Source organism: Bacillus rossius, chromosome 18 (genome assembly GCF_032445375.1).
Source record: "Bacillus rossius redtenbacheri isolate Brsri chromosome 18, Brsri_v3, whole genome shotgun sequence".
Classification (NCBI taxonomy): Eukaryota; Metazoa; Arthropoda; class Insecta; order Phasmatodea; family Bacillidae; genus Bacillus; species Bacillus rossius.
The window spans coordinates 14,418,658-14,443,114 of record NC_086345.1 but is presented as its reverse complement, the minus strand read 5'-3'; the positions used below and the strand labels follow the sequence as shown (position 1 = coordinate 14,443,114).

Genomic DNA, 24,457 nt, shown 5'->3' with positions numbered 1-24,457 from the left:
GTTAAATAGCAAACATGTATAAAAGTTATTGTTAAAATAATCTCTTCGTTAAAGTAATAAACGTATTTATCAATTAAATTGTAGATTTCATTTCACTCCTCCTTTGTATCCATAAAAAATAGTGATAATTCAATAAAAATGATTCAATTTTAGTCATTAAAGTATGCAATCATTTCATCAATATTTTGTTATGACGTCACGTTAAACTATCGTCCGTAAAGCGACTTTACAGACTATTTTTTCTCATAAGGAACCGTGAAACACTGTATACAAACCTGACGTGTGTACAGGATGACTTGCACGTTCTCATATTTCTCTCGCAAGATGCAAATTTTTTTTCTCTCCCCGTGCGAATGACAATGCAAATGGCGCGCGATATCAGCTCCGAGGACGACCCACGGAGGCAAGTAAGTGTCGCAAACGACGCGGTGACGCAATGCAGCGAGGCTATTTCCACCAGACCCGTGCAGTTAAAAGGAGGGGGGGGGCCCACCGTCTAGCCAGGGGTGTATCTGAGTCAGTGAGGCGGGATGATAAGCGCGACGCTCGCTGGTGATTGCAATACAGGGCAAATGGCGACCACTCGTACCCAACCATTTTATCAACATTAAAAATATGATTTTGTATGCCATTTATGAAGTGAAAAGAAGTTCATGCTAGCTTTTTTTTTTCCCGTGTTTCTGTGTTTCCGTACCATGTGCGTCTCTGCCTGAGGACGGGAGCATATAGCAGTTCCCGAAACGTCGCTTGTTTTTGTTTTGGTAAAACTATTGTATTTTTTGTCTTTTCGTTTTGTCGTGTTTTTGTCTCGTTTCAACTGTTGTGCTGAATTATTTTGGTTTCAATATTTTTGTGTTGTCATCATTTGTGTTTTCTTTTGTTCACTTAGTACTTTTTTCTTTGTTTTTTCTTTGTTGACCATATTTATGTTTCGGAATATTTTGTGGTGTTTATATTCTTGTTGACAACAGCAATTGTTTGCTTAATTTTGTGTTTTTTTGTCTTTCTTGTGTATTTTTATTTATTTTATTTATTAGTTTTTCTTCAACAGAAAAAGTTATTAGCAATGGCGTATGTCCAAAAACTTACATCAAGTCATACTGTGAAATCATGTAAACGGTTTCCTAGCCCTGGATAGCTACATATTAAAGAGTTATTTGCTAAGCAACCTTCGGGGAACTTCGGGTGTGGCTCTCTCGTCTGTGAAATGAAGGCTTCCCGCGAACATAGCGAACATAGCGAACATAGCGCCCTGTGTGGCCGTAGTGGCGTGTGGCGGTATCTTCTCTAAGCGCGAGGCTTTGAACTGGCGCCTGCGTTGACATTAGATGGCGGAGGAACGAAGGTACATAAACGTGTAGCACAGATGCCTAGGGTACTCTCGAGAATCTCCACCGGGTGGTTAGTGGCTAAAAATTACCCTGAACACACACTCTCTTTATCCATTTTCACTCTCCTAAAAAACACAAGAGTCCAAAACCGAAAACTAAAACAGAATCACCCATTCCGCCCTCAACACATTCTCAAATGTTTTACGTGAACAGACACCTCTAAGATAACTCAATAGCAGTTTTCTGATAGCGTGGTCTATGATTAAGCCCTGCACACAAGTTACAGCCGCAGCAACAAGATCCGACCGCCATGTTTTTTCGAACCTACCGATTCGGACGAACAGATCTGTCGTCTGCACACGGTAGAGAGGTAGCGTGCACAGGATGGAAAATAATATATTTTACGTTACGCAAGCATGGTCCAACAGCCAATGAGAGCACAGCAGTGTGCAAAATCGGCGGAATTTGGCAACTGTTTGTATTAATTTATGAAGAAAAAAAATAGTAGAAAATTATAGATATAATTGCTCAGGTACATCGTCCTTTAAAAATTGTTTTCATCATAAACATTTAAATAAGCGATTCGTAATAAATAAGTATACATAAAATACTGTTACGTTTGCACTGGAAAGCAAGGAAGCGACTCGCGCTAGGCACCTGAGCGGGCTTTCCATTGGTGGTCTGGCCTGACGGCCCCGCACGGCCACTGACGTCACTCGCGCATACCTTTGGGGATTAGGGCGGCCCGACCTCTCTCCCTCTTTCCTCGGCGCTGTCATCTATTTAAAAAAAATCGCTTCTTTTTATTTTAATTGGAGCGTTTCCGAGACATTCGGGGTCCTCAACCTCCCCCACTGCTTTTTTTTTTCTCTCAGGGAAAGGTCATTTGCCCCCGATTTTTTTTGAAACTCGGGACAGTTAAAGTACTTTAATTTTGACATGCTTCCGGGGCTTTCGGGCACCATCGGACCTCCTGTAAGGAAAGGGAGGGGGGAGGGGGGAGGGGGGAGGGTCAATTTCAAACAAAATTTTCGGGTCTTAAAAAAATTATTTTGTAGTGCCTATCAAGAAATTTATATTAAAAAAAATGGAATTCGATATGAACTAAAAAGTATTTTTTTTACCTTTTAGTTTATACAACAATTAAAGCGTGTTTTTGGGTTACTTTTTAAAATATATTTTTTATTGTAAACAAAAATGTATTAGATGTTTAAAATTCAGAAATAAGAAAATTGCCGAAGGTACAATCTTAACGAAGTTGATCATTTTAGTGGTGCCACAACTGAATTTTTTTTTTGTGAGTGGGAATCATATATTCTGTTGGTTCTCTGAAGTCATGAAAAACAGGCAAACTCAAAACATAAGCACAATAAAACTCAGGGGGGAAAAACTAATAAAAGTGGGAACAAATTCTTACGTGTTCTGATCTAATAGGAACGTATCGCCCAAAAAAAATTGATGAAAGAACTTGGAACGAGAAATTTGGAATTGTTCAGAAACCCTCCAAAAACTCGTTAGGTCTACAACAGAAAAAAAAAAAACACTTCCACCCGCATGCTTGGTTAGTTTGTACAAGGAATACATTAACTCATCTTTACAACGAAGATCCAGTTATCTGGAATTATGAAGACACCTTCCAAGCATTTTCTTCGTTTAAAAGTCTGTAAATTTACTGGAATTTATAACAGTGTATGCTCGGCCTACTGCATCGTGCGGTTCCAACTTGAATTTACTTTCAACAACTAACAGGAAACTTATCAGGCTGGCGTTACATATCTAAAAATCGTCACTACTTTGTTACTTTTGTGGTTAGCTTACCTTTTGGGTGGAGCCTTTCCGGGTTAAACCAGGCATCTGCAAGAAGCACACACAGAGAAAGAAGAAGGTTAGACAGGGAATGTAAGAAGAATTTTAGACCTTAGAGAGGATAGGGAAAAAAATAAATTAGGGTTGTAAGTCTGAACACTGTGTCAGACGGGCTGTGAAAAATGAACTAGCTTCAGACTTTTTGAATTTCAGAACTAAAACGTAAAGTTCATCGAGATATCCTGTTGCTGTTTTCGTAGGAAAATAATTAAAGTATACCACTATGACTGTGTAGAACTAACGGAATTTGGGGCTGGATTTTTTTTTTTAAATCGTTAAAAATTAATTGTTCAGGCATCATGGAGAAAAAAAAATTAATTTTTAAATCGGAAATTACAACCATAACTATGTTACGTACTTAGAATTATTCTTACAATGAGGACGACTGATTTAAATAATTCTTTTGGAAAAAAACGCCATTGATATTTTTAACTGCATGTTTAAGAAAACCCGAATAACAAACAAAAATATGCTGTATCTCTATGTTTGTCCTCGGTAGATCTCTGCTTATTTTCTATGCGTATGCGTATTCATTTTTCTTTGTCCTTCCTTCGGGTTCTCTCTGCGACATACTGTACATACTAGCAGTGGTTTATGTCCAAAACAATGATTAAAATCATTAACTATGTAGCAATTAAATCGCCTCGATGCAGTGTGTCTAGCACATTCAACACAATTCCCTGAATTTCCCGGGTGTTTTATAATTTGTCACTGACCAAAACCCTGTAATATTTCCGACAGAAAACAATATAACTTTTTTTTTCATACGTCCCATTACATTACACGCTATTTACAATTTAATTGTTCATTTACCCATTAATTTTTTTTCTTACAGAATAGCGTTTCTATATTATTCTGGAAAAATTATGGAGAGAGTACGCTAAAAAGTGCGTAATTGGGAAGCATTTCAAAGGACTGATGTTAAGTCGCTGACGTCTAGGACTTTTCCGGTCTAGGTCTACAACGGTAATCTTTTGGTCATGTTGTTGAGCATAGTTGACTATCACTGTGCCAAAATTCAACTTTAGACAACATTTTCCCAAGATTGAAACCTTTGTTTCCCATGCTAAAAGGATTCCAGTCATGTTTGCTGACCTTCCCAGCAGCGATAAGGATCTGTACACAATCGCCGTGTGAACGTGTGAAAGGACTGGTAGCTCGCGTCTTTCCTTGTAGCCTTGAAGAGTTTTATGGCGCTATCTTTTAATAACAAACCTAACTATAGTTCCTTGTTTCTTAGCCAGCCAACTGCTGTCAACACACCCTTTTATGTTTACACATTACTGTCGATTAACTTGAACGAGTAAATATTACAAAAAAAAATCTTTAAAATACAGTGTAAAAAGTTTGTAAATGCTAAAAAAAAAAAAAAAATGACCCCAGGGGATGATAAAAAGTATTTCCACGTTGATACACCAGGTTGTGTTAACGTCGAATGACAATAGCGTAGTGCAGAAGATTCGCTCGGTAGAAGCGAGGATAACTAACTGGGCTCTTTACAGACTGACACAAATAAAACAGCACAGATTTTAAATTTCACGGGATTTACGTACCGGCACAGAAAAAAAAATCACGAAAGCTTGATACCACTCAAGAAGACAGACACAGTGATCAGACAAACTTATTACACGTTCACATTAGCTGGGTTTATCATTCGTGCTGTGTTCCAACGGGTGACCAAACACGGATGACGCAGCATAGCCACGTAAGTCATAAAATGATGAAATGGAAGAATGACTACGATGTTTCCCACCAGACACTATTATTGCACCACTCCATGAAACCTGACAAATGTATGACACGGCAAAACTTTTTATCTTGCGTTCAAATTATCAATCGACCGGTAAACCACTTAATGCAGAGGAACACAGCACAAAGTTAGATAGCATGCGTCGTGAGGAAACTTTCTTTAGTTATACCAACAATAACCACCGCATGGCGTGAAGGAATGGGGTTTAGAACTCACAAGGTCTCAATATCCCATCTTGTCACATTTGCATGCATTCAGTTAATCGTTATAACTAAATACAGACTGCTCAAAAGTTTTGCACCATCGCTTTCCAAATAATCAACGTGGCCAACAGTTTACTGCGAATATAGAACGAAAAAAAAAAAATTCACACAAAACACACACTGTATGGGCCAAACATAAACAAAACAAAACAAAACAAAACAAAAGGCATGTATCTGAAAAACCTAACAACCATCTTTCTCTACAGCGGATTGGTACAAAACTTTTTTTTAAGTAGAGTTAAGTGACAATATCATCAACAAATGCACAAGTTATGTACAAGATCAACACTAAATATACAAGTTATGTACAAGACCAGCACAACATTTATGTACAAGAGCGACAAAATATATATACCATGAACAGCTCAAGCTTCGGGCATTTACATATACACTTATGTACATCATACAACACAGCAAGACGTTAAGTATACGTGAAGATTAGCTATGGAATTTTTAACCATCGTGTCTACTTGTTTGTAATAAAATTATATCTAAATCTAAATTTTTACTTGGGGCAAAGTTATAAGTAAAAAAAAAAGAATAAAGTTTTCAATCACGGTTAATTTACGAGAATAAATCACAGCTAAACGGTTTCAAATATTTTTAGCAAAAGCCAAAAAAGTATGTAGTTGAACGCCAAAACACACATATAGGTTGCAAATTTTTTTCGTTTTAAGTTTCGCAGATAAATATTTGGTGCAGTCGACGTCAGTATTTAAAACACCACACTGCAAAAAAAATCTGAACAATGCTTGTGAATAGGTAGGTAACTGATAGTCTTCGCAAACGGCTAGTAAATACGCTGTCACACTGTAAAATGTTTGTCTCCAGCTAGGTTTATTTGTCGAGAAATTTTCACGGGTAATATTGGATGAAACTTGACTTTCAATTTCTCGTCCAAGTGAAGTTGGACAGATAACCTCTAACTCTTAATCGCATGCACAGAGATAAAAAAAAAAATTAAGTATCTTACACCACAAATTAATTTTGTTTTTCATTTTTAATAAATTTTTTTTATCTAACTACTATGAATATTTTAACTCAATACCTGCAACCTGCCTTGCATCTGTTCTATCACAAATATTTTCAACATGTTTTTTTAAATAGTAAAATCAAGCTAATTTTCCTAAAATTTGTAACATAGCCTTATATAGTAAAATTAAATATTTGTGCCAAGTTTCAAGTCTGTAGCTCAAATAGTTTCTGAGAAACATATACCTTAAAATTCAGTCTGTTACGCCTACGCGTGGAAACTCAACGGACGATGATGCAATCAAACATTATGCAACCATGTCTTATATCACCTTCACACGTATATTCCCGTCTGACGACTTACTACCAGCGACGCAACCAAAACCAGATTAAAGCTAGACTCTCACAACCATCCGCCAATCACGTGACCTGCAGCTAATGCCAATCAGATGGCCCGGAAAATTCCATCCGTTGACGGACGGATGAAATAACCTCCACAAAAAATGTAAATAAGATACCCATTGCCGGCGACTATTACAGTCTTATAAGGTGTTTTTGGTTGATTTATTTGTCTATCTGCTCCCATTAAATGTTATTAACATACGTTTGAACAGACTTTTAACTGGAAATATTTTAATACATATCAGAGCGAAAAAATTAAATTTAATTATTCGATAAGTGCTTAACTTTCATGGTCAAATTCAATATATCAATAAAGATAAAATTTCAACCAGTATTTAAGATTTTTGGTCTGCTGGCAGCATTAAAATGAAAAAAAAAAGAAGAAGTTCTTGACGGACGTGCGGATGGTTGTGAATCGCTCAGCTTGTGGACGGACGGCTGACGGACATGTTACGGACGGACATGTTACGGACGGACATGTTACGGACGACGGCTGACGCTCGGACGCGACGGATCATTTGAGTCGAGCTAAGATTTCTGTGTTCTTCACTGCATACGTGAGAGTATTGATTGGCAAGCCTCAAGATTGCCAACACAAACCACCCTCATTCTCTCCAAGCCTGATTACGTTAAACATGTTCGCATTCACACACAGCATCTGCATCCTCATACATTTAACTGGTCAACATTAAAGCACAGAAAAAGCTTTCTAGGGGCGATAAGATATTTCAAGACGTTCGGGTAAGGTAGCGAATAAGCACTACCTTGTTGGGATACAAACGTAACCTAGCTCGAAGGGCCGTAATCAAGAACGTGTCCGAACCGTATCCTAATTAAGAGACCACATCGGCAACAGTTTAAATAAACGGTGCCCTGCGCGAGGCTAGAAACCGGTTTCTACTCATTCTAGCGGGACGTTTCGCAACCATCGATACAATTGTTACGGCAAAAATACCACAGATAGTAGCACCATCACACGGTTTTTTTACCTTCTAATTTTCTCAAGTACTTTTTAAGTTGCGATCATGTCTTATGGCTACTAAAGTGTACAAAATGTATTTCAGGATAGTTTTGCTATTATAAAGTTTCATTTGGCACACCAACACGCTTGGTGCGTCCTACGATGATCACAAAAAATGGCGCCAGACGTGGGTACCGCCATCCGGACGATATCAACGAAAAGAATTGAGCCCCGCGCATGCGCAGAATTTGGGATAAAGAAGATCGGACACCAAAATATCCGTTCTCTGAAAATCAGGGACTAGGCCGTGTCCTGTTGTGCGCTAGGAATGTGGTCAGTGTACAGGTGTAGGTAGAGATCGGAAAAATTCGCGGATTCATTTCGTGATAGGCTGAAATTCAAACATGTGTACAATTCTGCTGGTTCTGCTATTGGCTCGCAGTTTAACTGGAGCTCTCTGGACCAATGAGAGACTATCGACCAAAGAAGCGTCGAATCACAAGCCACCCAGTGGAGACGCCTCACAATTTAGTACCCAATGAACACGCGTGTTTACTTGAGATGTGCAGAGGATAATGGAAGCTATCCTAGAGGTCACTGAATCCGCGAATTTTTCCAGTCCCTAGTATGTTCAGTTGTTCTTCCGTCTTGGAACACCGGCCCAGGTGTCGTGCAAATGGCTCCGCTGGCAATGCATGCAGTCTGCGCAACAGAAACGTCCCTGGCTTCGCGCTAGCCGCGGTTGTAGATAATCGGCACAGCCTCGCAACACCGACCTCGACCTAGGAAGCGTGATTCATCAGCCTCGAAAGTGACGTCATGCGACAGTTCCTGTAGTCCGAGTGCCGAGTCGCCAGCAAGCGGCACAACAGCATACATCGCTAGAGACCGGAAAAATTCGCAGATTCATTTCACGACAGCCTGAAATACAAATAGTTATACCTCTGTGCCGCCTCTGCTATTGGCTCTCAACTCACCTGGACGACTCTGGGCCAATGAGGAACACTCAACCGAAGCTGCATCGAATCGCAGGCCGCTACGTTGGGACAACTTCACAAGACAGTAGCCAATGAGAGGATGACATTTGACCGAGTGTAAGTAGAACTATAATGTTCATCCTAGAAGAGGTCATTGAACCCGCGAATTTTTCAGGTCCCTATCCATCGCACACAAGGGCGAGGTTCTGAGGTGAAGTCGTTCACAGCTGCTTGGACGAGGCTGAGGCGATGACGTCAGAGCGAAACGAAAAAGTGTTACGCATTCTACACTAGAGAGAAAGGTTTGTTTGCCTCAACATAATATTTGTTTATATATTATGGCTAAATAAATATATTTTGTTAAATTCAAACAAATATTTTGTAGTGGGAAAGATTCTGTTGACACAACAAAATGATTTTGTCAACTCAAATGTATATTTGGTTAGGTGTAACAAATTAATTTTGTTACCGAGTTTGGTTAAGCTAACAATATTTTGTTCCATCAAGTAGATATTTGTTTCGCCATATATAAACAAATGTGTGTTTGATTCAAACACACATTTTTCTCTGTGTACATAAATAATGTTTCAACTAACAAATCACCTGCCGAAAGCACAGGGGGCGGCAACAATACTTTAGGACCCTTTGGAATGTGCAGTGTAACAATACGAATTTGGACCATGCAGATTAAATGAATGATAAATCGTATCAAAAAACAGCTATACGTTCATAAGAACATTGGCTAGGCCATTACTTCCGAGCTGTTACATCATTTCATATTGTTGCCTACACATACGTCACAGTTAATAAAGTTCTTTCAAGTAAGAAAGAGCTTGAAATGAGCTGTAAATGTACAACAAAAAATTCTCATAAGAAAAAATGTATAATTTGTAACCAGGGTTTTCGTTAACATAATTATGGTAGTTATTGTAACAGTGAAGTCACCATTTTGTTTTCCCATTGCTGCTCACTGCGTAACGGCAAGACAGCGCCATTTCTTGTGTATAAGTCGTTTTGACATTTGTTGCGGATACCCGTGTCGCCCTTATAGGAGATATAGGGACCTAAATACACTAAAAGTAATAATTTGTTGTTGTACATCTACAGATCCTGATTTTTTTTTTTTTTAATTTTCTACATGAACTAGCAAGAAATCAGGAGTGTTAATAAAACTTTAAAAAAAAAAAGTCTAGTGCAAAAACACTTCATTCCCAGACCGAGAAATAGATTACGGCGTAAAAGACTGTTCATTTGAACTGCATTATTCGTTGCAAAAGTCAGTAAATTTATCTAAATTTCAGAAAATTTTAGCACTCAATAGGAAATAAAGAAAATTATACTGCACAACAACCAATTCTGTGTTTTTCCATCAGGAATGCGTCGTCATTGAACCCTTCTAAGTCGTGTGTTTGTTGCGTAGTTTTCAAAACCCCGGCCGTAAGAGGGGCTCGCTTCCTGAAACGAGGACACAGAAGTTGCCACGTGCAGTGACTCGACCCGCCAGTAGAGAGAGGCCTCAGCTGGGGAGCCGTGTCACGTGGAATACCTCTCCTCTCCTCTCCTCTGCCCCATCCCCCCCCCCCCCACGTAAGAGCGGACAGAGGTCACCCTCCCGCAACGCGAGGATACTGCGACAGACACGCCCACTTGCCAACCGGAAAATATTTGATCTTTACATGCCCTTGGGGACCAATTAAACATTCGGAAAAAAAAAAATATCCGTCCAGATGAAATTACAATACGTAGTCGGACCAAATGAGATCACAATACGTAGTCGGACCAAATGAGATCACATTACTTGGTCGGACCAAATGAGATCACATTACTTGGTCGGACCAAATGAGATCACATTACTTGGTCGGACCAAATGAAATCACAATACTTGGTCGGACAAAATGAAATCACATTACTTGGTCGGACCAAATGAAATCACAATACTTGGTCGGACAAAATGAAATCACATTACTTGGTCGGACCAAATGAAATCACAATACTTGGTCGGACAAAATGAAATCACATTACTTGGTCGGACCAAATGAAATCACAATACTTGGTCGGACAAAATGAAATCACATTACTTGGTCGGACCAAATGAAATCACAATACTTGGTCGGACAAAATGAAATCACATTACTTGGTCGGACCAAATGAAATCACATTACTTGGTCGGAACAAATGAAATCACATTACTTGGTCGGACCAAATGAAATCACATTACTTGGTCGGACCAAATGAAATCACATTACTTGGTCGGACCAAATGAAATCACATTACTTGGTCGGACCAAATGAAATCACAATAATTGGTCGGACCAAATGAAATTACAATTGTTGGTCGGGCCAAATGAAATCACAATACTTAGTCGGACCAGATGAACGGAGTAGTTGGACCAGATGAACGGAGTAGTTGGACCAGATGAACGGAGTAGTTGGACCAGATGAACGGAGTAGTTGGACCAGATGAACGGAGTAGTTGGACCAGATGAACGGAGTAGTTGGACCAGATGAACGGAGTAGTTGGACCAGATAAACGGAGTAGTTGGACCAGATAAACGGAGTAGTTGGACCAGATAAACGGAGTAGTTGGACCAGATAAACGGAGTAGTTGGACCAGATAAACGGAGTAGTTGGACCAGATGAACGGAGTAGTTGGACCAGATAAACGGAGTAGTTGGACCAGATGAACGGAGTAGTTGGACCAGATGAACGGAGTAGTTGGACCAGATAAACGGAGTAGTTGGACCAGATAAACGGAGTAGTTGGACCAGATAAACGGAGTAGTTGGACCAGATGAACGGAGTAGTTGGACCAGATAAACGGAGTAGTTGGACCAGATAAACGGAGTAGTTGGACCAGATAAACGGAGTAGTTGGACCAGATGAACGGAGTAGTTGGACCAGATAAACGGAGTAGTTGGACCAGATAAACGGAGTAGTTGGACCAGATAAACGGAGTAGTTGGACCAGATAAACGGAGTAGTTGGACCAGATAAACGGAGTAGTTGGACTAGATGTAGGGAGTAGTTGGACTAGATGTAGGGAGTAATCGGGCTAGACGAATGTAGTAGTTGGACTGGGAGTAGATTAACCGAGTATACGGAGTAGTTGGACTGAGGCAATGGCTGGACTGCTGGATTACGTGTTTCGGCAAACTAATTCCGAATCCTGGTATTCACGAGAGGTTTCTGAGCATGTTAGCATCGCGTGCGGTAGAAGTGCACCCGGTCCGGATCGCAGGATTGTCTCACGGAGCCGGACTGGTGCGCAGCGGGCGGGCAACAATGGCGGCGCAGTCCCGCCCTCGCTAATGGCTCGCCAAGGAGTCCGCCCCATCGCGCCTAATGGGCCCCTAATTGTTTTCGCGGACCGACAGGGCGGTCTCCCTGCGACCTCCAAGGCCGGTGTCGCACTGTTGCGGTCCCACCTGAGCCAACTGCCCGGTTCTACTCTTGTGATTACATTACAGATCAACTGCAATCCCGATAAATAATTGTCCTAGCTCATTCTTGAGAGACTTGCACTGTGCACTTTTAAGAAAAAGCTGTCGAAAAACCAGAGAAAAGGCGCGTAGATTTTGACGTGACGTCTAATAAATCGATGAACGGCTGCACGCACGAAAAAGTGTCCCGTTACGCAGTGTCCCGTTACGCTTATTGTAAGCTTGCGCCGCATCTATCTCTCTTCCACTCGATTGGAACTATCCATTTGACTTTTTCGAGGCAAATTAAACTTCAAACACTCCCATTCGTTTCCTACTTTTCCTATCCTCGTCCTATCCTTAACAGAATAACACAGATTGGCAGAAGTTAAATAGCAAACATGTATAAAAGTTATAGTTAAAATAATCTCTTCGTTAAAGTAATAAACATATTTGAATTAATGAGTGCAAATAAAAGTAAATTTATCAATTAAATTGAACATTTCATTTCACTCCTTTGAATCCATACAAAATAGTGATAATTCAATAAGAATGATTCAATTTTATTCATAAAAGTATGCAATCATTTCGTCAATGTTTTGTTATGACGTCACGTTAAACTATCGTCCGTAAACCGACTTTACAGACAACCATTTTATTTCTCGTGAAAACGTCGGTACGAAATAAAAACCACGTTTCGTATTAATATGCAATTTAATTACCAATATTTTTTAATATAGCAGTTACACAGAATATATATGATTCACAATATAATTCCGAACATATATTCCCGGCGAATATTTTTTAGTAGCGCTTCGCTAGCTCTCAACAATGGCACCCGAATAAACTTCACACATAGCTGATTCGTGGCAATCGCACGCATGCGCCTGCAACTGGCAAAAACAAACAACGCATGACAAAAACACGAAGCATTGAAGTTGAAACATGCGCCAGTCCAGGGGGGGGGGGGGGGAGAGACACCGCGCTATAGAAGCACCAGCGAGCGTCGCGCCTTTAAAAGAGCCCAGCCAGCCTGACTCGTTGGTAAAGCTACCACGTCCAGAACTGCTGCTGCCTTATCGGCTCGCCCTCGATAAATTCCCCCCCTCCCTACCCCCTTCCCCAACGACTGGCCAGCGCTGACGAGATGCTCGAACTCGCCGACCTTGAACTGGTTGCCACGGCGGCTATGCACCGCTAAAAGCGGCAGCCTCGTGGGTTGCCGGGCCGAGCCCGCGACAAGAGAGGAACACACACAGCTCGACCGTCGCCATTGGGGAGAAACTCTCATTACCGAGACTGAGACCTACTGAAGTAGTTATGGACCCGTCCGCTAGATAGTAGTTTTCTTAATATATTGCTGACATAACTACATTAATGAAGTAATGTGTAAGCTATTATCAGGCAAACAAACCAGTGAAAATTCACTCTATTCAGGTAGCCACTAATTTTGTAGTGTGTAATACAATTGAGTTTTTGCACTTCCTACTCCTTTATTTATTACATGACGGTTTATTACTAAACAGCATTAAGTATTTTCGCATCGATTAAATTAGTTTTGCGCCGCAAAGGAGATAACTTAATATAACAAAAAAAAAACGTATTAACTAAAAAATGTAAATAGACACTTCACCTCACACAAATCACCTGCCCCCAAGGACTTGAATGTTGGAAGGGACAATTTATGTATGTAGCTATAATTTATTGTAATTCTTTTTGATGTAAATGTACCAAATGTTCCCCTTCATGTAACCATTTGTTTTTTCTTTTTAAAATAAAGTCATTTTTTTGGCGGGGGGTCCCCCATTTAAAAAAAAAATAAAAAAATCTTTGTATGAGAACCTCTATTTCGATTTTTTTATTTGCTGGTAGTTATGGGCCCGCCCAACAGATAGCGACAGATGTCGCGTGAAACATTGTTTCAGTTTCCACAGAGAGTCGCACTTCTATATTCCCCTCCTTGTTCTGTGACCGTCCCACAGGGCTACCCCAAGCAGCCACTGCTCACTGACCAACAGGGATACCACCATCGCCAGTAGCGGACCACAGGGCCCGCCAGGAGTCCCAGGCCGGCTGAATGCGGCCCCTAACCTCCTGTCTTGTGCCTATTTGACGGGGGATCGTGAAATAAACTGACTTTGAAAATTCGCTGCGAAGCTTGGTGACTTACAAATAGCAGCCTGAATTAAATTTTTATTTAATTCTGAGGGAAATGAACTTGTTTTTACGTTAAACTCGAGTGTTGTCCAGCCCTCCTTGGTTTATAGAGATGAGGAGGCGTGGTGATTTAAAATTTAGCTGAGCAGCTGGCATTAACTGCTCAGGTTATCTTGTTGATTAATATTATTCCTTACTCACCTCTGCGCACTCTAATTGCTTCTCGTGAACAAACACTCTTTGATATCGAAGTTTCTAAATATCGCGTTTTTGAAGCTATACAACGAAATTTCCACAGGATTAAAAAAAGCTACATGAAAATAAAACATATATGTGCTTTTAAATCTTACACTTTAGTGATTGATATTTAATACTTGTCCATATCATTAAGAAAAAATATTTATTGTAAATATTAGTGACGGAAATTTAGTTAATAAGTTTTTTTCCTTCAAGTAAGTGCATTATATGTTATTACATTTTATAAAAATTTCGATTTTACTAAATTGAATAATTAATTATAAACACGCGTTTATATTATTTTGAGTACTGTGTATTCTATTATTTTTAAAAATTTAATTTATATGTACTTTACCAACAGTATTTACAAAATCACTTCAATTCTTATATAATTTTGTTTCTGTTAAAAATTTGCATGCATTTAAAGTTAGTCTTTTACTACACCAACCAAGTTTAACTTGTAACGCGCGTATATAAGTAGACGAATTTGTTTTTCCCCCGTGAATCTCTGCACAGGCAGACGGGGACCTATTACAGTGTTTTAGAACAGGTTCAATTAAAAAAGGTTCACTTAATGGGGTCAGTTCTAGATCTCGATTCCGTCAGGTAGGGGAAATGAATGACGACATAGCTGGCCAATGAAGTTGGAATCTACTAGGATTTCATGTTTTAGTAACAATGGAGCTCAGACGCTGATGTGTGGTTGTTTCTTGTTCTCCGATAGTTTACGACACCGAAAAAGGGTAATATAAAAAAAAATCGGTTGTCTGTAAAGTCGGCTTACGGACGATAGTTTAACGTGACAACGTCATAACAAAACATTGATGAAATTATTGCATACTTTTATGAATAAAATTGAATCATTTTTATTGAATTATCACTATTTTGTATGGATACAAAGGAGTGAAATTAAATCTACAATTGATAAATTTAGTTTTATTTGCACTCATTAATTCAAATATGTTTATTACGTACTTTAACGAAGAGATTATTTTAACTATAACTTTTATACATGTTTGCTATTTAACTTCTTCCAATCTGTGTTATTCTGTTAAGGATAGGACGATGATAGGAAAAGTAGGAAACGAATGGGAGTGTTTCAAGTTTAATGTGCCTCGAAAAAATCAAATCGATGGTTGTTACAATCGAGTGGAAGAGCGATAGATGCGGCGCAAGCGTACAATGAGCGTAACGGGACACAACATAACGGGACACTTTTTCGTGCGTGCAGCCGGCGTTCATCGATTTATTAGACGTTGTCAGGTCAAAAAAAAAAAACACGTGAAAATAGTGCGTTCATTGTTCCTCGCACAAAACCCCACATAGTCCAGTAAGAATGTAAGGGTGGTAATGACGTAAAAACGACGGACACCATCAGTATTTTTATGGAATCGGAATGTAGCATTTTTCCGAAACGTGTGGGGCCACCCCATGCCATTGGGCAGTGACTTTTTAATGAACGTTTATTTCAAAAGTGTTTAGATGAGCTTGGTTGTACATGTAAATATTTTAAGAAGAGGTTGGTGTAAAATTGTGACTATTGCGTGTAATGTAAAATATAGTTACGTAAAATTATTTCGTGCTTTAATAGAGCAGCAGACTGTTTTCCACGAGAGATTGCCCTCATTTTCGTCGCCGCCCTAGTGTTTACTTGATGGTGCCTGAAACTTGAGCCTATGGTTCTCCAGGGATCGTTAGGAATGTAGAGTATCCGAGTGCCTTCTACCTCGAATTATTTTTAATTTCAAGTGAATATTTAAGGATATTAAACAATTTTGAAAAATGTTCACTTGAAATGTAAAACAATAATGAAGTTCGAAAACAGTCTTGGCTCTGGACGTAATATACCGATATCGTTCCTATAAAAAAAAAAAAAATCGGATACACTTTTTCGGATTTATTTTGATAATTCATGTTTATCATGAAAACTTATGAAATGGTCAACTTAATTTAAATAATAAAAAGAACATTGTGGCCTATTCATATTACGTTGCGTCTTTACAAGTTTACGAAACACTTCACTTCAAATGTGTAAGGCGGAAACTAAAAACGAAACGGAAGTTGTGAAAGTTGGCTGACGAATGCGTTGCGTTTTTTCGTACTCATAAGCAACTATTTGAAAACGCCATTGTTGAACTTATTGCGTCTTGCGTACAGCGTTTATTTCGTAGTCTATAAACCCGGCGTTGTAAAGGTAGTCAGCGAATGTACTGTTGAGCTATTATGTTCATAATTTAGGTAAATTATAACTATAATATAAAATACTATTACTTAAATTCACGTCTATGTTGGTGATTTAACATTTAGGTAGTCTACGCACTTGTATGGTGCAACATGCTAAAATGCTACTGTCAGGCGTAAACCAATGAAATTTAATCAATATTGAAACGAAAAGTTGCATAAAAATCCGAATAGTTATATACGTTCCGAGTCATCCAAACCACTTAAGAATGTGACCAATTTGTAAATATTCGCTGAAGTAGGCTAACAAGGTATGACAGTTCGAGATGGGCTTAGTCAAATGTTAGCCTACGGCGCTATTTCCGGCAAGGTGTGGTCGCTACCGCCATTACCACGTGACTTAAGTGACTTAAAAAAGGACGAAAAAACTCTACGTACATTCCTGACAAGCGAAAACACCGTAAAAAAATTCTGTACTAGTAAAGTCAAACAATGATATTTTCCCCACACAGTTGGTACGGCTGCTTCCAACATAAATAACGATAACGTTCAACACTTATATGGCCTTTAATTAATGTAGCGTGATTGAAACAAACACCATCATTAATTCCCGCAAAACGACATGTTAATATTGAAATATCCCTATGTCGTGTTTAGATAATCATATTGTAATGGGTAGGTACAAGCTTTAAAAAAAAAACGCAACAGCTAAGAGACTTAAGCGAATATGTTCAGTTTAACTTGCGTATAATACTACGTTGTGCTTTTAGAAATTCTTACGGTTAATTGCACCCTTACGCGACCAAGCACAATTACTCAAAAATATAATTTTAAAGAATTAAAAATATTTTTGAAAAAACAGCTCTGTTCAGAAATTTTTATTTTAGAAACTTCAATACGTTGAAGAAACAACGTACGGATTTATCTCAAAGTATTTTGTTCATAAAACAATAATGGTGATATTACGAATGTTTATGTGCCGCCATTGGCAATTGTTTTGACGACTGTAACCTCAGTAGGATACGTTAAGTGATTTAATTGAATAAACCTGTTACCTCACACAAAGAGCGTGAAGTTATTAATTGAAACAAAATTAAGCACTTACTTGGATCCAGAATGTTCCACAGGAGTTTTTTTTGGCCGTCCCGCCCTTTGTCGACATTGTGAATAAGAGATTTCAAACCCGCTTCACCGTTGGTTATCGTTTCCGAAAGAAGCGATTCCGCAACCCTCTTCACTTCACTATCCATGGCTGGTCACAAACGGGGAGCAAATGCCAAAATTTACACACGGCAACACCCGCACCTGACAAAGACGTGACGTTTATCAACGTTCGACTGATAAGTGTATCTCATCGACCTATGCTCCCAAGCGCATCGTCCACTGCGCGCCAACTTACCGTTCCCAATTTACCCATTTCCATTCCGTTCCCTCTTCCAAGATTTAACTAGCTACGCACGCTCCTGCCATCTATGAAGTATTGCACGAAACATCCACACCGCCTACCGCCAGCGTCGACCTCCAGCGTGAACACACGGAACTACTACACGCTGCAGTGACGTTTCCGCTCGCCAGATAGCGCGCGAGTAGCGTTAAGAAATGCTTTTCGCTTCCAATCGTCCCTTATTTTTTTTTTTTTACGTACAAACGAAAACCAGAAATTGACAATCCCACTTCTAATACCTTTTATTTCCCTAATTTGGTTTTCACTGATCATCGTTCGTTATCTTAAAGCAAAAGACACCCAACAATGAACCGACATTCCCTAAGAGCACTTTAATGATTTAAGGGACCTATATAGTTTACACTCATTCTTACTTTACACCTTCCTAAAATTAATTCATTGTTTTTTATTCAATACTCTGTCCACTTTTACATGCCCAACTAAAAGTATTAAAAATTAAAAATTCTCGCACCACCATATGTATGTTCTTTTTATTTTAATTTCGTATTTTAATAAAAAAATAAGTTTTGTTACGTGAAATGTCTGTTATTTAGTATAATCTAAACAAATAATTATAATAGACCACAGATAAAATTGTTAGGTATTCAATTTGTTGATCCAAATCAAATAACCTCTGAAAATGAACATACCCTAAAATAGTTTCGTAAAATATTCACATGTAACATATATGAACAGAATCATGAATTTTATTTTGAATCGGTCACAAATGGAACACATGATCAATTGCACAAAAGTACAGATTTTTATTTTTCTAACGACATAAACCCATATCTATATGCCGCACCTACACAAGTTAGATGAACCTGCAAAAGTATACACAACAGTTAAACTTCACGTACTTTAATCGAACCAGCTACAATTCTGTACATAGCGATAAGCTGTGTGTTTGGACCTTTACTACTGATATTTTACAAGTTAAGAGGCCGTGTCAGTAAATGTTTATTTCCAATATTCTGCTCTAGAAGTTCTCTCTTTTAACAGTGAGATTTAGTGGCTTTTTCAACCGAAGGAACTGTAGCCGCAGCGCGTGATAAAGCTACTATACCCTTATCACAGGATTAGTGGGAAGGTTGACAGCTCGAGTTTACTCGACGAAAAATGTATCTGGTTCCTCGACAATCTGAGAGGATGACAATCTGACCGGCGGCTCACTAGGAAATTGCAGATGCAGGGATTCAGAATCAAGAAACCTCACTTTAACAAATGTAGTATGAGTCGTATCTAAAACTAAAACTAAAAATTTTAATACTTTAAACGTATCGGAATACAATTAATCTTCAAACATGTGGTAATTATTCTTTATCTGGATGTAATAGTCCGTGAAAAATAATGTTAGTTGACATTAAAAAGTATACGAAATTCATCATGTAACGTTTTAAAAGGATAATAACATAAATGCATATGCTTAGATATTGCATATGCATCACACACAATCTAAATACAATCTCACTTAAGTCAGACTACCTAATTTTTTACAATGCACCATCATACAGTTTAACAGAGGTAGGTGAACCTCTTATCGACGTTGTTTCAAAGAATTTAAATTTACAAATATTACTATTTATCTTAATACGATATGTAGCCTACCTTTATGAATACGAACATACAAAAAAAATATTGAATTTATCACATTACACAAGACTAAAACACTAACAAAACTTAATTTTATACATTGCTGTAGCATATTAGAAGACGAAATAACTCACAAGACTAACATTAAGAGGGCTGCATTACAAATTTACTTTACAGAGAAGAAAATATCCTTTCAGGATATTTCATTACCTCATTGATTACATAATACTGCCGTTGATGTGATCGTAGATATAAAGTATTTAAAAAATATATTCCATTATGTTTATGTAAATATTTTGAAAACGTTATTGCTTAAAGATGCTCATTATTTAAATAATAACGAATCTTTTACTTTTATGTACTGAACAAACAAAATACTTATAAGTTAATAAGAATAAGCTTAGTTGAGTAACATCTTCAATTTGTATTGAATTCAATGTACATATCGAAAATCATGTACAATGAATGCAACAGATTGAATTCAATAAATATTTGATCTTGTGAAACGGCCATAATATTGATGTAGATTAGGGACCGGAAAAATTCGCGGTTTCGACGGCCTTCAGGATAGACTGCACATTCCCCTGTACACTCGGGCAAATAACGGCAGTTCATTTGCTGCTGACTTGTTAGTCGTCTCAGCTTGTTTGTCTGTGATTCGATCCTTCTTTGGTTGGTGTTTTATAATTGGTTGAGATTCGTCCAGATGAACAGTAAGCCAATAGCAAAATCATCTAAAAGGTATATGTATTTGACTTCTAGCCTATCGCCGAATGAATCCGCGAATTTTTCCGGTCTCTATTAATTATAGATGCTCACATGCATCGTGAGAGTCCGTATAAAGCCTATTACAATTCTATAAGTATACATTAAAATGCTTTTAAAATATACATGTGTAATATAATTAAAACTTGTTTAAGTAAGATCATCACAAAAAAAATGAAAATCCTTCAACAGTAAGTGATGTTTTATAAGATTTTAACAAAACACATCTTACAATAAGAGAATACTAATCATACCACATAATTCAACACAAAATATACATTCCAGTAGGCGCTACGTAAAAACAACTTCTATTTTTATGCTGATTACTCTGCATTGTTTTATATATATATCATTATTTCTAACTTTTAATATTCTCTACACATTAACTGAAATTACTTATTTACAGAGTCTTAGCTAATGTTGGTCTGTACCACATACAGTTCGTACGATATCTCTACGCAAAACACATACAGTTCATTATTAGTAATATCAATTATATTTCATGAACATAATGAAATTAGTATAGGCCCTAGGTTGTTCACTGTTAATTGAGTACTTCTGAAGTATTTTCATTGTGAGTTAACATACATACCAAATGCCATTCTTCCAGTAAAGTTACAAAGAAGACAACAAGATAATATAAATATGTATGTAGTACCATATTTTAAACTCCTATTAAATGAATAATAACTCAATCTCTATTCTGGACTATTAAGTAATAATTTTTATTACTGTTATTTATAACTTAAATAAAATGACAACTAACAAATTAGTAAAAAATAGAATTACGTGCGATATAGTGTGACATTTGTACTTGGACGGCAAACGAATATAATAAAATGTCTATGACAATGTTAACTTTACTCATTATTATGGAAAGAAACAAAATGGGCAGATAAGCATATTCTACGCTGACATTTAAAAATGCTCAATTCAAAATGAACATTCCCTAGCAAGAAAATTTATTTTATATCACCACAAAAAATCAAACTGCGGCGTCATTTTCCCGATGACAAACAAAAAAGTTGTATGGTCGCGAATAATACATTCGTATAGCGTCACATCAGCGGAATATTCCCTTGGCATAAATGTGTGAAGTCTGTGGCACTTATGGAGAAGTAAACCTTCGCTCGAACACAAAAACAAATGAACGAACAGCTTTTTTTTTTTTTGATAAGATGTGCAATCGGAGACCCCTGGGGTGGTTGAAGAGTGTCAGGTCCGTCGCCAGACCAGATAGTAAAAGCTCAGGGGCTGAGGATAGAAAAGGCATATCTCCAAATTATTAAGTATAAATGTTGTCATGTAATTGTTAAAGACTTGATTACACCCAGGTTTATAAACCCATCATGATCATGAAGACACTGATCGGAAGGTAATGTGCAATACATTTCAATGGCGTTTTCAGTTTTTGCTAAATAATTATAAATATAAGCAAAATTTCAATGTATCTGGACAAATCAAAATATTGATAATATTATTTTCATCACAGAAATAATATATGATATGATAACTAAATTTGAAAAAAGCGGTTATGTTAAATGTATTGTATACTTTCAGTAGGCAAAATTTCCGGCCCCTACCTCTTATAGACTTTGAGAAAAACTGCCTTTTAAAATAACATTGATATAGATAGGAGCGCAAATTTGTGACACGGCCTCTTAACTTGAAACACTACTAGTCAAGTGTTCAGGTAGGAGGTCTTATCTCTTTTTTTTTTTAATTACGTCTAGTTTACAACATGGTCATTACCAACAAGAAATGGCGTTGGGGAAGAGGAGAATGTTTGTATGAGAAACAGCGCTATAAAGCGATGCTTGTGTTTGTATCCTTTGAATTATCGTCTCTACGTGAAAGGATATGAACTGCTTAACCTCTAGGATTACCATTATTTAGTTTATAACTCTAAGTAAAGAAAGTAATTTTTTTACACAGAAAAAAACCTATATTTTTTTTATTATCATAACAAATATTTAACGACAGAATATAAACAGTGTCCTTTATAAGATTTAAAAAAAAAAAAAAAAAAAAAAATTGGTACTGGGATTTAACTCATTATCCTTCCCATATAAGCGAGGCACGATATCACTTTTTATGGATATGAACAAGAGTTTACGCTTTGTTTACACACACATGATGCCTGGGCAGCTAGTTGTATTTATGTAGTTTGTTCTTATTTTTACACGCTTTATATTAGCTTCACCTGTATGTTTGTTTGTATGTTTGTAACCGACTCCTTTGGGTGCGATTTTGACCCACTTTAAACGGCCAGATTTCATTCAAACTTTGTAGATTTATCAAGGACCGATGACATTACACTAATTAGATAAGATAATTGCATTAATCAATTTGCAAAATATGATTTTTGTCAATTTATTGGTGAAATGAAACAGACATATATATAAAGAAAACCATTTCGCTCATGTGCGAACTCTTTTCTTTCAGTTTGTCTTTGGCGCGATATAAACAAAGCCTACTAAATATTGTGACATTTAATTAAATGAAAAGTCAGAGTGGGTTATGATTATTGTGAACAATATACTTTCTTGAAGAGAATATTATCTATATTTGTAAAAATATTTAAAAAAAAAACCTGAAATAAGGGCTTTAAATGTTGTTTCTTTCGTTAAATAAGGAAACACAATTACGTCTTTGTTTCATTTTACCAATTAACCAAGAGTGAAACATTATTATAAAACAACATTTTATGCAAATATTTCACGAAACATGGAAAAATTGAGGTTTGATTTTGCTGTGAAACCAACAGCAGATGGGAAATCAAACACCATATGCATAACCTCAATAGCTACACCTGATAAGAAGATTTTTGAAATTCCACTCGAACACCAACCTACAAATCTACTCCAAACTATGCCAAGGTCAGTAAATCATTAAATAAAGGACATCAAACACGGAAAATATGAATAAGTTTGACAGATGATATATCAAAAAACTTATTTGGATAGAGAGAAAAACTTACAGTTTAAGGATTTTTACCTGGAAGAAATTGAGGGGAAAAAAAACACTTTTATTAATAAACCAAACTAAAAATTAGAAAATAAATAATATTTTAAAAAACTAAAAAAAACACGCTTTATATAGAAAACCAAACTAAAAAATATAAAATAAATTTTAATAAATTTGAATTAAGAATAGTGTAAAATTGTTTTATAAATATAAATTAATAATAGTGTAAATAAGAAAATAATGTATTTTATTTAAAAAAAGCGTGGGGTGCTTTTTAAGATATTATCGAAATGATAAACCTTCTACTCATATCTGTCAATAAAATATTTATAACTGTTGACACCATGCATCCCACGCTTTATTTTTTTAAATAAAATACATTATTTTCTTATTTACACTATTATTAATTTATATTTATAAAACAATTTTACACTATTCTTAATTCAAATTTATTAAAATTTATTTTATATTTTTTAGTTTGGTTTTCTATATAAAGCGTGTTTTTTTAGTTTTTTAAACTATTATTTATTATTTAGTGAGTTGATAACGAGACTAATGTGTTTGTCTTTATGTCATTTAAAAATAGTTATCCCCAAAATGTCAAATATTGTTACGAGTAGGAAAACAAGTTCCGAAAGGATATCCCAATTAATTAAAATCCAGTTTTATTTATCAACTACTATTTACACTATTAATCAAAATGCAACACTTAAAATGTCTGTTCCTAAATTGATCCCTGTTTCATTTAGTACCGAGTTTACTATCTACACTGGAGCAAGCGAAAGTTTTGAAGTCTTCAATTAGCCAAATTGTTCTTCTCCTTTATATTAAAAATTCTAAAACTTTAATTAAAACACGAAATATTGTTTAAAAAAATGTGAAAACAAACTTTGAATATTTGTATACAGATCATAACAATGACTATAAAACATACCGGAAGTCTACAATGTATACCCGTGTGACTCGTATAGTACTTAGGAGCCCAGAAACCATCAATATTAAGTATTTCACAAGCACAACAGTTGAGAACCTTAAAATTCAGTTTATATTTCAGTCCTGGCATGAATCGAGAGTGTTGGGCAATTTTTTAATTTCCTGTCGTAAAAATAAGTTATATAATATCATTATTAATAATATTTCATGTTTTCCCAAAACCTTGAAGACCTCAATTTTTT

General features: G+C 36.8%; 1 protein-coding gene across 2 annotated transcripts in view; it reads right to left on the bottom strand.

The window, feature by feature from the left end:
* The window catches only part of LOC134541134 (reticulon-1-like), a 155,370-nt gene that overhangs the window by 57,523 nt on the left and 73,390 nt on the right, over positions 1-24,457 (bottom strand). Inside the window, exon 2 of one of the 2 annotated variants that reach the window (XM_063384331.1) lies at positions 3,150-3,185. The exons of the other annotated variant lie outside the window; for it this stretch is intronic. Within the exon in view, the coding sequence (XP_063240401.1) occupies positions 3,150-3,185 (36 nt within the window). The remainder of the gene's footprint in view (positions 1-3,149; positions 3,186-24,457) is intronic. 2 annotated transcript variants of the gene reach the window in all.